We start from the raw sequence: 16,921 nt of genomic DNA, 5'->3' as shown, positions 1-16,921 counted from the left end.
CTCTAGCTTTGCTGTCTCCATCCTTTCTGTTTTTGTTGTTTGCAAAAATATATAGTATTTATTGGTAAACAGCAACAAGTGCAATTTGTTAATCGCTGTCATTCTCTCTCCAGCGCAAACAAAAATGTGTTACAAAGTAGCCTATAGTGCGTAATTCTGCTTCATAAAGTTGAACAAAAACATTTGGTTATTTCACAGAAAAATATAAACAGCCAGTTTATGGTCTACAGTGCAGAGTTGGTAAGTTATGGTAGGCCAACTTGGAGTGAACATACAAACAGAGGAAATTCTTTCTCTAGTAGCTGATGGTAGGCAGGTGCGCACGTAGACGGCCGAACACTATGCAAGCGCCAATGAATCGTGCTCACGACAATCACGGTGTTAAACTTAAATAGGTTAACATCACTCTAAGTTTGCCTTCAAGCAAGGAAAACGATGAATTGAAGACATCTGTTTCGTTGGAAGGGCGAGGGGGTAGCAACAGGGCAACACAGAGATACAGGCCTGATGGCAGGGATAATGTTATGAGAATATTAAAATATGGGATATTCTACGGGATATTAAAACGGCAAGACAGCGGGGGAAGAGTTAAAATACGTGATAAACACAGAAAAAGTTGGCATGCTTTGTTTCGGTCCCTGTGCACAGGGATTATTTGTCACATTATTAATCACATATGTTTATTTGTGAAATTGTGCAAACAGGTGCAACACATTTGAAAAGGAAGGACCGGTAGCATGCAAGCTCCCGGGAGAGATTGATTTAAGAACGTTTTCACAGTGTGTCTTCATGGCGCAAAGCAGTGCAGGCGGAAGACAGCGACAATTGGCACGGGGGAGGGTCATGTCTTTTTTGACAATTCTGTCGGAGGGTCATTGAAAAATTTCTAGCAGGCAAGGGAGGGTCATGCAACTTTTGACTGAAGCTCTCAAAATCCCTACGGTGGCCCCTTCAATAAATAACGAACAGTCCCTTAGCACGTTTCCCGTGAACAAAAACGTAAGCTTACTAGCTTTAGCTTGGGTCACATGTGTCACTCTGAACCAATCATATCAACTCTCCGACACCAACACAGAACATTTTCCTAAGTTTAGCTTAGGATAAACAATTCATATTAACTCAAATGGAGTAGGACTGTCCCTTGTCTCACAAAACAATGTCTTTTTATTTGTTTTAGGGATAGATGGTAGACAGAGGTACGGTCATTGAAAGGAACCCCAGTGGCTTAACAGAATAGGAGTTCTTAGCTAGCCTGACGAGCCAGACCCACATTAAAATGTAGGGTCTGGACACTCACCGTTTGCAGTGCTCAGTCCGAGGGGCGGGATAATCAGTTGTCTTTCAAATTCCCTCTGCATGCAATAGGACAGCGGCAGCGCTATGAGTCCCATGCGTTTCCCACCAGCGGAGCTAGTTGGCTAGTTCAAACGTTTGCCAACTTTAATAAAAGCTTAACTCGTGTCACACTGTTCGCCAGCAGCAACATCCATCTTATTTGTTTTCAAGTAGCAGGGAATTCAAGCCAAACCGTTGCAACTCTGCCATCAATCATTATGTTAAGCCCACCTAACGACTCTATACACGATTTCATTGGCCTGATTATGTTTCGATTTCTGGAGCTCACAAGCCAACGGAGAGTTGCTAGACTAGCCCTGGCAGCAAATGTAATTCGCTGCCGCTATGGGCGCGTCTAGATTTCTAGGCTAGTACTTAGCCACTTCTCCCATACGATTCTGTAAAAAAAAACAATTTACGGTGCAAAAGTCCAGACCTCACAACGACCATAACACTTTTTCACCTGAAGATTGGAATCTCCTTTTTTTAGATGATCTCTGATCAAGGTGGTTACAGGACACAGGTTCAGCATGTGAAGAGTCACAAAGTACAGGAGCACTTGATCAAAACATAAGCACCTGCTAAACACTTGCTCAGAACATAAACATAAAGCCAGGAAAACATTTTCTGTCATAACTTAAAATTGTAATCACTTTGGATTACAAACATAAGTTTCTAAACTGATGATTTCACCTTCTCATGGAGGGTGGAGAAGAGCTTGAACATGTCCCAGATATAGGAAAGGGGTAATTCTGCAGTGTAATGAGTATAACCACATTGTATTTCACCGGTCTGGTACACAAACAGATGGGAAATACACATAACACCTTCTCTACCCGTAAGTGTAAAGATCACTAATAGTGATCTGCAGTGATTAGATTTAATTTGTATGACATTCAGAATTGGTGTAAGGATTATATGGATTATTCACCATTCATTTCATCATAATATAAACAAGACATTTAGGAACAGATGGACGTATCTTCCACAATGCACACTTTGGATTGTGGATGGGAGAAAAAGTGTGTTTGTGTGTTTGTGTGTGTGTGTGTGTGTGTGTGTGTGTGTGTGTGTGTGAGTGAGAGTGAGAGAGAGAGAGAAAGTAGAGTACTGTATTTCGTGGGGTAAGGGTGAAGTGCTTTGTGTGTGTGTGTGTGTGTGTGTGTGTGTGTGTGTTGGGGTGAAGACTGAAGGAAGGATTGGCAGTGGCAGTTCCCCTCCCCCATGCCCCCGCTGCAGAGCAACACTGCGACACTGCCATGGTTACTCAACTGAGGAGAATGGAGCCTAGCGTGTTAAGAGAGACACACACACACATACACACACACACACACTCACTCACACACACTTACACACACACACTCATACATACACACACACACACACACACACACACACACACACACACACACACACACACACACACACACACACACACTCATACACACGCAAACACTCATACACCCAGGCAAAGACACACACACCCTGCAGTGTATCCCACCATATGCATGTTGCGTGTTCAGCCTTACCAGAAAGAGGGTTAGCTTGAGAGAAAGAGACCTTGCAGGCATCCCTCAGTGTGTGTGTGTGTGTGTGTCTTTGTGTGTTAGTGTGTGTGTGTGTCTTTGTGTGTGTGTGTGTCAGTGTGTGTGTGTGTGTGTGTGGCAGTGGTCTAGAGCTGGGTGATGTGCAGGGAGTCTCTGCAGGATCCAGCAGCCTCCTTTTCATCCTCACAACTCCAGCTACCAGAGTCCACACAACATCACAACACACACAATCACCCATCACTTCCGTCTCCCATGTAGAGCTCAGCACTGAGAATACAGTACAGTGTCAATAGTGACCTATTTTTTCTACTTCAAGATACACACTTGACTTCTCATTCTCTTGGATTTGTTGGCTACTGACTGCACACTGCAGTGAGCTATTTTCTCTCTTTCTCTACAGTAGACATTGAAGCCCTGCCATTACATCATTTTATTGTCCTGGGACACTCACCCCCCCAATTTGCAAGTCACACTGAGCTGATCTTTAAGGTGTCATGTCAGCTCACGGAGGGAGTTTGTGAATGTAGACTCGAGTCCCACAGAGTGGCTCCACCTTAAGTGGCCGAGCAGCTGGGTTCATGCGAGGTCAGTGAATTTAGGGGGTTGTTCTCTGATAGGAGGCTCTTGGATCGCGTTCTAGACGTTCTCGCTTGCTGAATAGATCAACAGCGAGAGAGCCGTGGGAGATCTGCAGATGGTGGGGTGTCCTAGATTAGCTCATTTCTGGCACTTCCTCTCTGTTTGTCTTTTCCGATAGGGTTTGTGGAATTTAGCATTGCTAAAGGGACTGAAAATGTTGCCTGACTGAAATGGATACAGTCTAATATGTGTATTGCACTGCAATGAAATACACAGACGCAAAAAAAATGACTGTGTAGCCTTAACCTTCATTAACCTCTGTTTATAAGGAACATATAGTATATGGGTTCATCTCTTGCTTTCTCTCAATCTCTATTCATACACACACATAGGTCTATCTGTGTACATATTTACATATTTAAAGAGAGAAATGTTGAGAGAACGCTATTAGGTGTCTTATTTGTACATGCAGTTTTCTAAGCCTCAAGGTCTGTTTACATGTATGAAGATATGCTCCTAGTGGGCATTTGATACACTTGATGTTGCATAGTCAGTGAAAAGGGATATTCACTTGTGAGAGTTGATGGTCAAGTTGAGTGTATTATTAGTAAATCTGTCTAGGAACCTGTCATTCCTTAGTTTCCTGTTTGTGTGTGTGTGTGCACACACATGTGAATGTGTGTCCGGTTCAGTGTGTGTGTATTTGTGTGTGTGTTTGCCTGTGTGTGTGCATGCAAACACTTATGAATGCACGTCCAGTTCAGCGTGTGCGTACGTGCGTGCGTGTATCTCAGCAGATATCAGCTGAAATTCCTGCCACTGATATCTCAAGAGACCAGCCTCTGTCAGTTTCACTCACTGCCTCAAAGGCGCCCCCTGCTGTTAACGATAGGTACTGCGACGGGTGACGACATGTAACCTGCACCTTGATGGAAAGAGATAGCATCTGTCTGCCTCTGCCTTTAAGATGGATATCTCTGACCAGTGACCACATATGCCTTCTATCACATATGCCTAAGAGCTGTCAGCTTGAACAGTGTATCTCATACCGTAGTTACATACAGTGTTTGTACACATACATACATACATACATACATACATACATACATACATACATACATACATACAAGTATATTTTGGGGCTTTTTTGCCTTTACTGATAGGACAGTGATGAAGCGGACAGGGAGCGGGAGAGAGAGATGGGGTAGGATTGAGAAATGACCCGGATCGGGATTGGACTCGAACACAGGTCCCTGTGGGCACTCGGACCCGAATGTGGTAGAACCAGTTGTGCAACAGTGTTTAGCAAATTAGCGCAGCATGGTTATGGTGCTAACCAGATTTAAGCACAATTTAGTACAACCTGGAAAATCATTGTGTGGTGGTCAATGTTGATATTGTGGTGGGCCGCCACAAATAAGTCAATGTATGTGAAACACTGTGACATATGTAAGTAACTTTGGTCAAGAAGTGTCTGCTAAATGTAATGTGATGAAGTAATAATGAAGTGTTGTGTGCGTGTGTGTGTGTGTGTGTGTGTGTGTGTGTGTGTGTGTCTGTGTGTGTGTTTTTATTCTTTAGTAGATCTGCAAATTATTAGGTTTCTGATATTCATATTCAGGGATGTTGCCTCTCATTATCGCAGATGTGATTTTGATGGTTTGGTTTTATCGTTTCAGGTTACAATCATCCTGCCCTCATGAAAGTCATGGCTAACCCACACAATTTGGTAAGTCATCATTCTGGCCAATCGGCGGGCATATTATAGTTTGAGCGTGACATCCAATTTCAGCCACCATCCGGCGGGAGCTGGACAATCTGAGGAGATAAGGGGAGGAGAGGAGAGGCCAGATGGAGCAGAGCTGGATGAGACCTTGAACAGGCAGGCTACACGAGACACGTGACGTAACTGATGCGTCCCATTCTCCGGAGCGTATGCCACAACAGTTAGCTTCCGCTGTAATTAATAGAACTGGCTACACCAGACGTGTTACATTTGCAAAAAAAATATTTTTCCCGCTCCGCTACTGGAACACTTCGGTTGTGCACTTGGTGTATCCTGCCTGTAAGAGGTTATGTTCTAGTTGAGGCTGTTAAAAGTGTGTGTGTGTCGGGGGGTGGGGGGGTGTTGGCAAGCAATCTTCCAAACCATGCTTGCAGTCTCATTGTGGACTGTAATAACATTGCGCCAGGTTTCTCTCTTATTGTGGAATATTTTACAATAGCACAACATCGGTGTATATTATACGCAATATCACTGTTGGGATGCAGTTAATGCTGTTGGAGAGGATTGCATTTAAGGAGAGTAGTTCAGGGCCCGCAGGCTGTACTTATTTCTGTTTTTTTTTACCCCCAGAGTTCATTTATCAACCGGCCAGCTCTTGGTATCCTGCCACCTGAGAACTTTGCAGAGAAACTGAATGAGAGTCTTCTGTCCGTGAGTGTCTTTCATTTTCTCCTAGTGTTTTCCCTGTTGTATTCCTCACGAACACCCAGTCTGAATTTTTAATGACTCCCCTTTTTCCACTCTGAGAGGATGAAAGGCCTCACACTGGGGAATTGTCGTTTGTAAAGTTTGTGAGTTGAACTTTAGTCCCCATGCCCTTGGCGAGTAGAAGGGCCGGCGGGTAGGAGTGGGAGAGAGTGGAGAGCTCTGGTGCAATACAACAGAACTGTCTTTAGGTATTCCAAGTATGAGGCCAGGGCACTTTTCCCCTCTTGGAACAGGATGTGTGCACGCTGGTTATAAAACTGTCCCCTTCAGCCTCCTCAAGGCTCTGCACTTCTTTACCATGATAATAGAACTCCTGCTTTTAGTGTGTGTCTACTGTCAGTCTATATGATGGTTCTTTTGTGACAATATGTGTAGTGTGTATGAGTTTGCTTGTTGCTCTGTGTGTGTGTGTGTGTGTGTGTGTCCACCACCAGAGTGTGTGTTTCTGATGCCCTGTATCCTCTCCAGGTTGCTCCCAGTGGTATGTCCCGTGTGCAGACGATGGCGTGTGGCTCCTGCTCCAATGAGAATGCCTACAAGGCCATGTTCATCTGGTACAGGGTGAGTGGAACAAACCAAGCAACACCCACCTCAGCATGCCACTCAAAGCACTCCCTGACAGGAAGCCATAGATTCAAGGCCCATGCACTCCGGGTCTGTATTCTTTGTGCAAAATTGTTACGACGATTAAAAAATACATGCAACACATCACGTTATGTCACATAGTGTCACATTTGCACACCAAAACTGTCGCCTGCCAAAAAACGTTTTCGGAACAGGTTTGATTTTCTGTGTTTTTCGCATCTTCATAATGTAACTGACTGAGGTTTCCTACTGCAGCATTCTGTGTTTGATGGACCAAAAAAAAAAGCTTGTTTACGGAAAAATTACGGATGGTTATGGACGGTTATGGAACCATTAAGCAACCATTTAAGATGACCCCTCAACATTAATCCAGAGACCGCAGATGTAAAATGGCCTCCTGGCACATTTACTCTTCTTGATTAATGTGCATACACCTAGACGATGTTTATCTTCTGTTTGTCTGTTTTCTCCAGAACAAAGAGAGAGGACACAACATCCCATCTGATGAGGAGGTGACGTCCTGCATGGTCAATCAGGTAAACTACCTGTCATTGAACACACACTCACACACATACACACACACACACACACACACACACACACACACACACACACACACACACACACACACACACACACACACACACACCTCTCTTTTGAAAGATCTGATAAAATAAAAACGTGTTCTCTCTCTCTTGTCCTTGTGCTGACCATGACTAAGCAGTTTTCCTCTCCCCCACACAGAGCCCAGGCTGTCCAGATTTGAGTATCCTCTCCTTTATGGGAGGATTTCATGGGAGAACTCTGGGTAGGTTCCAGCAGCACCTCAACACATTCTGTCATAAGTACTTGTACTATTACTGCATGTTATTCTGAAAGCACACGGTGTGTGTCTGATCAATGCTTGTGGCACAAAGCTTCATAGATTGAATCATTAATGTCATGAATTCTAACTAGCAAGTTTATACAATTTGATTTGTTAGTGTCCAAGCGTGTTCCTCTGCATTAGTGTTATCCTGATCCATCAGTGCTACAAGTTTTATACTATTTATTTATTTGTTTATTTTTAAGGTTGCCTTGCTACCACACACTCCAAAGCCATTCACAAGCTGGACATTCCGTCCTTCGACTGGCCCATTGCACCCTTCCCGAAACTGAAATACCCGCTGGATGAGTTTGTCCGGGAGAACGCCCAGGAGGAAGCTCGCTGTTTGGAGGAGGTCAGTGCTGCCTTGCTAACCTTAGACCAGTTATCAATTGATGAAGTCGTCTGGACCCTATTAGTGCGTTTTTAATTTTCAGCGGGTAAGTTAAACTTAAGTTGGTACATTCAACTTTTACCCAATCCTGTTTGAGGTCAAACAAATAAATATTGTTAGTGAAGGTCCAGTTGTTCTACAATTGTGCAATTGTTTGTTCTTCTATGTAGTATGTACAAATGAACCAGTAGTCATTGGTGTCAGAGCAATTGAATAGGTGACTTCTTATAAGAAGGTAATCTATTAAAATGGAATGTGCATGTGGATTTTCAATGTGCCTAACTGGCTCAAAGACTGCACTTTCTCTGAAGACTTAGATTGTCTGGCGTGAGTACAAAGATAAGGACATTTTTCTGTAACACAGTGTTAGAGCGTTTGATTAGATGGCAGTCTGATTTGGCACTCTCACTGTTCAGTGTAAATCAAAAATAGTGAAACTTGTGAAAACTGTGAAGTTTTGAAGGTGAAGGAAAGACTACCCATCCCTTCCATCTATCTTTGAGACAGTAGTAAACCGGGGCACACAATATTCTAGTTGGCCCTTCCCAAATCCTCCATTCCAAATATGAAGGTTTACCCTCAGGGAGACGTTATAGAGTTCAAGCAGATTCAAAAGCAACCGCTAAAAGCTCTCCTTTCTCCCGTCAATAACTCTTCTGAATAAAAATCATTCTGCAGACTTATTTGTCTGTAAGTCTCCTTCGAGTCTTACGATGTTGCACTAATGTATGTGTACTATAGCTGTGAGGGGTACTGATGCCCAAAACAAATTTCCCTCCCGGGAACATTAACGTTTATCTGATGTGATCTATGAAGAAAATACAACATCCCCCAATACTGACAGCAGCCATTGGTTATGTGCCTCAACAGTGTTCTGTGGTCTGTCATTGTACAAAGCCTGTCCCATATCACATAGACCATTGTGATTGGTCTGGTAATTTTCTGCCAGGTATAAATCAGTTTGAATGGGAGAAGGGGGCAGAAGGATGGATGGGGAGTAAAAGAAATGAGCTCTGAGATTTGTCCGATTCCGAGGCTAGAGTGCTGCCAGCATGGATACCTTTCAGCTCTGTGCACTACACGCAGAAAAGTTGTATAATCGCTTATAAAAGGCAGAAGTTGGAATCATTATCGTTTTTCCGTTGGTGTTCCAAAGGCCGATTCCCCAGGCTCTGCGGTTCTTATCTCCTAACCTCAGGCTAGGACAGTGTTCACTCTTTAATCTTGCCATGATTTCAAATAAACCGTAGTCTATGGCCTTTGTCGTAAGGGTCACAGTGTCCTCTCAGTCCCAATAATATTTTTTTGTGTCAGTTCATTGCTACTCTAGTCATGAGGGACTGCAGCCTTTTGGCCATCAGTCAATGTATAAAACCTCTCCCCTGCACACAGTGCCAGAGTTCAGCGTTAGTCACCTGGCATACAGATAATTGCTAAACCTTATCAGTCTAAATCCAATTAAACTATTCAATCGCTGCCATGCTTGTCATCTCATATTACCGTAATCCTTATAAAAACTTGTCAACCCAAAATGAGCCTTTACCTCACTAAATGAAGTGGAGTCTCAAAACCTGTGTGTTTGTGTGTGTGTGTGTCTGTGTGTGTGTGTGTGTGTGTGTAGGTGGAGGACCTGATTGAGAAGTGGAAAAAGAAGGGTAAGCCAGTGGCTGGCATTGTGATCGAGCCCATCCAGGCGGAGGGGGGGGACAACCACGCCTCTGCCGACTTCTTTATCAAGCTGAGGAACATTGCGACCAAGGTGAGACACACAAATTCACAGTCACCCAGCTGCAACTGTCAGCATGCCACACTGTCCAGGAGTGATATCTCTACACACACACACGCACACACACACATACACATATACACACAAGACAAGCTGGGTGTTTGATGGCTGTTTAATGTTTCTGGAGAGCTGAAGCCATTAATATAGCAGATGGTGTTGCTGTAGAAATAACATGCTGTTAAGCGCTGTCAAGTGAAATATGCCAGAGGACGGGAAGATTAGATCTTGTCTGTATGGACACCCTGTGTGGACTGCCATCTCATGTGTGGTAGATGAAGCTACAGCACCTTATATATTTATTGGCACCCCTGGTAAAATTTTTAAAACGAGGGTAACAAAATCATCTTTTGATGTTTCTTAATAAATCTCATAAAATAATAAGGAAAAATCCAACCTGGAAGAGAAGCTAATTTATTCTGAGAAGTAAAAAAAAAATGGAAAGCAATCAATTCTGAGCATTTCAGTAAATGTTTCCCCTCTGCTGCAGCCAGAGACCAACTTGAGGAAAAGGAAATCAAATTTTATCATTTCAGAAATATTAGATGTATCCTCTGCCAGGGAGTCATATAAACAGGAGTTTCTTCTGTTGATATTTTGAAGCTCATATGTGGAACCGGTAGTTCTTAAAACCATGTCAATCAAGGTCCTCGCTTCTGTGTCACACCTTTGACGTGTTTGACGTGTGTGTGTGTGTGTGTTTCGGTGTGTGTGCGTGCATCTGTGCATGCGTGCGTGCGCGTGTGTGTGTGTGTGTGTGTTTCCAGCATGGCGCTGCCTTTCATGTGGATGAGGTTCAAACAGGCGGTGGAGCCACGGGGAAGTTTTGGGCCCACGAGCACTGGGGCATGGACGACCCTGCTGAAATTGTCTCCTTCAGCAAGAAGATGCTCACGGGAGGCTACTACCACAAAGACGAACTGCAGGCCGACAAGGTGGGTCTGTGTTCGAGAATTATATGCCTTTCATTTGTGCCTTTATTTTTTGGTCGTAAGAATTATATGTGGCCTTTCATCATAAGTGGATGGAAGTCGTTATGTTATGACAATAACAGAGGGTGTACATCATCTGTAGTGTGAGGGCTGTAGATGTTGTTATGAGTGTCAAAGCCTAGTTACACAAGCTTCTGCTCTGGTGGACACTGGTGCCATCTAGTGTTAGCTCATAGTCTGTGCGCTTTTTTTAATGTAATTTCACAGGATGGGTTATCTAACCGGACAACAAAGGGAGTCTCAGTGAATGCAGAAAGGGGTTTTGTTTGCCCAGTGTGATTGTGTTTGTTATGTCACTCCAAAAGGCCTACAGAATCTTCAACACGTGGATGGGAGACCCTTCCAAGAACCTGTTCCTGGCTGAGGTTCTCAACGTGATCCAGCGGGAGAGCCTCCTGGAGGAGGTGACGCGCTCGGGGAAGACCCTGCTCCAGGGACTCTATGCACTGCAGGTATGCGTCCACAACCACAGACGGCTTCATGTTTCCACGCCCACTGTGGTTACACTGCATATTAGGCAAGTCCATGTAAGACACGGGTGGAAACAAGCAAAGTAAGCAAAAATGTACTACAGAAATATTCATATTTTAAAAGCACATCTTGAAAGATTAAAATTAGGATGCCACCTGCTACAGTAATTTATCATTTGCAATTTATTATTTTTAAACCGGGACAGCTCATATTAATAAACATTAAAAATATAGAAACAGCGTGGGAGTTTCGCAATTATTAAACACCACAGAAAGTTCCATTACATTGAGTGGGGGCCATTAAGTTGAGGCTCGGAGACCAGATGTCTCTTGATAATAACTAGTATATGAGTAATGAATAACAAAAATGAGTAATGACCAGGTTTTAGTGCTCCTGATTTACATTTTTCATATTATTATGTTGTTTGCTCTCTACGCACCGGAATCTTACTTTTTCTTTGTGTAAAGTTGGCTTCTAATATGGCAACAAAAGCATTAGACAAATGATATATTTTGGAGCAGTAAAAAATACCATATTTATATATATATATGTATATATATATATATATATATATATTTTTTTTTTTTTTTTCAATGAAAGACTGGCAGACACATTATCACTTACAGTTTACATTGTTTTTTGGTATTAGCAATCACAGTTCAGTAAATAGTAGATGTAATTGAATAAGTTTATAATTTTACACTGCGTGTAAATAAAAAAATAGGCCTACTGTTATTGTTAACGCCATAAATATAATTAATGTAACGTTGTAGGCCTAATGCTGGTATGTGTGTGTGCGTGCTTGTGTGTGCGCGCGCGATACGCACATAGCGCTCTGATCTGATATGGCGGCAGCCTACACTTGTTTAATCGTGATTGTTTGGTTTTCTCGGTTCTTGTTCATATGGAGTAAATAAAACAAATGACTTTTCTTTCTAGTTTTTGCTTGATTTAGTTGTTAACGTTTGAGGGGGGTATTTGAGTAAGGACTTAGAATGGGTTTGGGGAAAGTGGGGTCGCCAGACCTCGCCATACTTTTTTGTGGGGTCGCCAGACAAAAAGTTTAAGAACCACTGCTCTAGAACCCACAACCTGCATGAGTCATTCAGTGATCTACTTACACCAAAGTCTCTGTAGCTCCCAAGTGGGTTGCCACTATAAGCAATACGTGCGTCGGGGAGTTCTTTGCCTCTCGCCCTCGTCCATTAATTCTTTGTAACAGCACACTTCGTCGGCCGTTATCCCTCACGTAATGAAACCTGTTTATGTAGAGCAACTACTTCAGTTACTTAAGGCTATTCTCTATTGTGATATCACTGAGAGATCTTTGAGGGGCAGTTGGTTCATAAGGCTAAGCGGTAACACTTTACTTGAGAGTATTGACATAAGACTGACATGACACTGTCATGAACACATGACAATGTCATGACCCATGAACCATAACCCTAATCCTAACCCTAACCCTTGTTATGACAAAAAACGAAAAACACTTAAAGCGTTATATCATAAACGTTTATGGCTTGTTTATGACGCGTTCATGACATGTCACTCTTATGTCGATACTGTCAAGTAAAGTGTAACCGGCTAAGCTTTAATTTATGCGCATGTGTACACAAAAGACACAGATGTATTCAGAGGAAGACAGCCAGAGTGAAGTACTGAAGTGTGTGTGGGCATATGAAAAATGGATCTGTGCGCCCCAGTGGGCTTCTGTGCTGTAAGCTGTATCTGTCTAAATGTCTCTACTGTAGGAGTCAGTGATGACCAGGTACCTGACCGTGTTTCGTTCTCTCTATGCAGGCCCAGTACCCTCACCTCTTGAGCAGTGCTCGTGGCCAGGGCACCTTCTGTGCCATCGACATCCGAGACGACCCTACTCGCAACAGCTTGATCATGAAAGCCAGGAACAAGGGTGAGAGCAGTGTTACTGGCACCACAGAAATGTGCTACCGCCCACGTATCTGTTAATCAAGACCAGGGGCCTCATTTATAAAGCGTTCTTACGCACAGATTTGATCTTAGACCGTGCGTACTCTCAAATCCATGCCAACGCTCAGATTTATAAAAGCCGTCTTTGACGTGGAAAAGTGCTTATCTCCACATCAGGTTCAAACTTGACGTACGACCATTTCCTTGTGGTAATGCCGGGGTACTGCAAGTAATCTAAGGTCTAAGTGCGATCAAAATTCCAAGACCAACGATCTCATGTCTTTCTTTGCCATATGCATGATCAATATCAGAAGATTTTTAAAGACGTTTTTGGACGCAGCTTAATGTTTCATGGTTTAGCATAAAACTGCTAATGAGAACTATAGCCCACTTAAGAAAGTGAAAAACTGTATAGCTTACTTATTTCATAATATCTAAAAAAAAACACCAAGACCTACGATAGAATAATTGAAACATTCTTACAGGTGATCTAGTATATTTAGTGTTCTCACCAATCTAATATTGACCACAACATGTCCAATTGCCCTCGTTTAGGAGAGGAAAAGTACATTTGTGCCAGGGATGTACAGTAGTGGTAAGAGGTGGGTGAACTATGAATTCTGCAATCTCGGTGAGGTGGACTGCGCCGAGGCCGAGTTCCATGCCCCTAATCAAACTCACTCTTGCAGTTCCTCGGAACCGCAATTCTAGTTAGTTAAGCTATTTGAACTGACGCATATAGGCTAGTTAACATCAGATGGCATAGGCTAGGCCTATACAATGTTTTCAATATATATTTTTACATAGGCTACAACTTTTAGGCCATTGATTTCATTAAAACATATGCTAATGATATTGATGAGTGGGTGTTTACAAGGCGGAGACCTAAAACCATCCGGCTGCGCACAAGTTGATGTTCATTTGTGATTTATAATGGGCACATCTGGAAGGGTGGCGTACGCACGTTTTTTTTGTGCGTACGTTCGTTTTCTCTGAATTACACGTACGATCATTCCAGAAACTATCCAAGATCAATTGAAGGATGGTTTCTACGCAACACTTTTATAAATGAGGCCCCTGAACTAGCTATTCAAAGGTCAAAAGCCTGGTACATGTGACACGGCTTGAGTGGGTCCTCAAGCTGAATCGTGCTGTGATCCTCTCTGGTCAACAGCGGACTGCAGCGTGTTAACGATCTCTGGTGTCTGTTTCCTCCTCCGACCCCTCATCTTCTTCACTGCTCTCTCTGTCTCTCTCTCTCTCTCAAACACAGGTGTTCTTCTCGGTGGCTGCGGTGAGCGATCGATCCGTTTCCGCCCGGCGCTAGTCTTCAAGGAGTACCACGTGCACCAGTTCCTCAACATCTTTAACGACGTGTTGCAGGAGTACAAATAAGCATGTTTGGCCTCGGGGCGTTGGGGGTGGGTGGGGGCGGAGTGGATGGGGTGTTAGCGTAGCGTGTAGCTTGGCAGCCCTGCGGGTCTTGCAGAGGCACAGAGAGGTACGAGCCCACAGGATGGGGCTTTTTGCTCCGCCGCAAACCATCCCAGCAAAGCCCAGTCCAGCACACATTAAACCTCTCACACATGTTTATTTCTTTTTATTCTTTTTCTTCTTCCTTGCCTTGATCTTTTCTTTCCTTCCTCAGAAATGCTCCTCCACAGGAGGCACACATCTATCTGCCTCCTCTTCTTTACTCCCAGATCCGCACAATTACAAGGAGCTTTTGGGTGGATAATGTCACTCAAAACTCCTCCTATCTTTCTGGGTCAAAACAGCACAAGATGTATATTTTGAATATCTGCTTTTGCCAACCGTTTGGTTTTTATCACTGTTAATGACAGCAATAGACTAACAGCTTCAGCGAAGGCTGCTAACAGCTAACTTCACTTTAGCCCTAAGCATACCTTGCTGAGGTTAGTACAACATGTATGTTTAATTCTCAAAAGCAGAAGAGAGGACGAGAGCACAGGTATCGTTAGCTTTTTTGATGCCAGTATTGCGGCTTATGTTTGAGTCGATATGTTCATAGAACTTTCTAGTTCAAGGTTAAGCTAAGACATCGGTGACAAAGTTGCTCATCTGTCAGGTGTTTGTAGTTTTTGCCTGATTCTCATATGGTGTTCACAGAGCATCACTGAGAAGGCCTTGCATTTGTTGCGTCCTATTCAGGGCAGCTACACGGATACTGAAAAAGAATACCTAGCAATATTTTAGCCACGTGGTAAGCCATGGTGTGAACATTTGAGCATTCACCCAACTCCCCACTTGAATGCCAGGAAGACTTGACAAAAATCGTGATCGGAATTGTGATTATGCTCATATGACTTGCAGGTCTTTGCTTAGGGTGTTAATATCATCATTTTTCAAATCACATTATGAGATTCCCAAAAGGTTTGCAAAAACTCATTTTTTCTGAGGAATTGCAGTAAAGACAAGCACACGACGGTCTCTTTGTGACAACTCCATCTTAATGCTAACTGAATGAATTTCTGAGCTCAGTGGTTCCCGTCCTGGCATCATTTACGTGAAGCCCTTACAGTGAAGCGCTGTCCCTCTCCTGGTCGAATGACAGACAGGCTCCGGGAGGTGGCATTCGACTGCCCCCCTAGACCCCAGACTTCGCTCACGAATTGGCAAATGTCCAGAGCGATGCATCAGCTCTTCCTCCTGTCCCACATACACATAGACAGACAGCCAAACCCTACTCTCACCCAGTTATGAGCGTGCTTAGAAACCCTTAAATCAACATGGCAACCCTGCATCCTGTTTATGCTTAGCTTGGTACACAGGTGAACATGACCCCCCCTTGAGAAAATCCTTCTGTTTTACCAGATGATGTGGACTCGTTTGATGTCTCCGAAATCAGACCGTGTGCAAAGTGCTGCATTATTTGGTTTCTTTTGAGTATTTGGTATTGATATAGTCTAGATGCACGGACAAAAAAAGTAATGATTAGAATGATTTGACGGGACTGTTGAAAGTGAAAGTGGACAGAGAATTCTGTGGTGAATATTTCTAAAAAAATATTAGCAGAATCATCAATACATTTTTAACAAGTAGGATACACCTTCCTTTCTCTTGCCCCCTTATGATTCCGCATATTTTACGGTCCCTTTAATGCTGAACGAAAATCCATAACAATAGCCATTTCTCAACCACCATGCTCATTCAAACCTGTACAAAGTAGTTATGAATCTACTGAAGGGTGCACTTTTGTTATAGACTACGCTGAGAAATATATATGTGTAGTTTACCGAACAGCACGTCATGCCCAGTTTTAGTGACCCTCTGCCATGGCATATTCTCATGATGAGCTTACAGTAAGTCTCGGTGTCAGTGTGCAGTGCAAGGTAGCCATGTTTTATCTTTCTCTTGAATGCCTCCTTAAATGTTTTGTAAATGTTTGTGGACAGGTGGAATGCTCTGTGGACATCGCTTTTAGCCTATGGGAGTTGGAGTTGTAGATATTCCAGTACGTAGGTTGCAAGGACTGACCAGATAGCGTCTCTCCAATTCAGAGTACGCTGCCATCTAGGCGTGCCTGTCTTTTATCGTTCTATAAATTAAAAGGAATCTGTATTATATAGAGATTTGTGATTTACCTGTTAACAGATTAACAAAGATGAAGAACAGCATTGCTATGTTTGTTTACACCATTATGTGAACTTGAAAATTCATAATTATCAATGTAATAAATAATATGAAATAGTTCTAGAGGTGTTGTTGTCTAGAAACGTCTCTACTGTATGTTCTCTGAAGAGGAATAAATCTTTATGTAATTTTGAATAATCTAAAGTTGAATGTTGGGTTATTTCTGTGACTGAATTATTATTAATAATAATTAATAATAAGTTGCATTTATAGTGCCTTTCTCAATACTTAAAGTCTCTTTACAAGTCAAAGCAAAACAAAAAAGGAAAATAAAATAGTGTACAGTAAGCCAT

At 42.9% G+C, this 16,921-nt stretch overlaps 1 protein-coding gene across 3 annotated transcripts in view; it reads left to right on the top strand.

Moving 5' to 3' along the window:
• abat (4-aminobutyrate aminotransferase) overlaps positions 1-16,766 on the top strand; it is a 32,224-nt gene extending 15,458 nt beyond the window's left edge. For all 3 annotated transcript variants that reach the window (XM_076266192.1, XM_076266193.1, XM_076266191.1), the window contains exons 6-16: positions 5,141-5,190; positions 5,818-5,898; positions 6,424-6,516; positions 7,014-7,076; positions 7,285-7,348; positions 7,612-7,760; positions 9,421-9,558; positions 10,350-10,517; positions 10,880-11,026; positions 12,846-12,957; positions 14,248-16,766. In XM_076266192.1, the coding sequence (XP_076122307.1) occupies positions 5,141-5,190; positions 5,818-5,898; positions 6,424-6,516; positions 7,014-7,076; positions 7,285-7,348; positions 7,612-7,760; positions 9,421-9,558; positions 10,350-10,517; positions 10,880-11,026; positions 12,846-12,957; positions 14,248-14,369 (1,187 nt within the window). In that variant the 3' untranslated portion in view covers positions 14,370-16,766. The remainder of the gene's footprint in view (positions 1-5,140; positions 5,191-5,817; positions 5,899-6,423; positions 6,517-7,013; positions 7,077-7,284; positions 7,349-7,611; positions 7,761-9,420; positions 9,559-10,349; positions 10,518-10,879; positions 11,027-12,845; positions 12,958-14,247) is intronic.
• The last annotated feature ends 155 nt before the right edge of the window (positions 16,767-16,921 follow it).

Source organism: Alosa pseudoharengus, unplaced genomic scaffold, assembly GCF_046254945.1.
Source record: "Alosa pseudoharengus isolate Yale_2024_CS ecotype anadromous, Long Island Sound unplaced genomic scaffold, YU_APseudo_1.1 YU_APseudo_1.1_scf_4, whole genome shotgun sequence".
Classification (NCBI taxonomy): domain Eukaryota; kingdom Metazoa; phylum Chordata; class Actinopteri; order Clupeiformes; family Clupeidae; genus Alosa; species Alosa pseudoharengus.
Note: the sequence above shows the minus strand (reverse complement) of the source record. Positions and strands in the feature narration are given on the sequence as shown.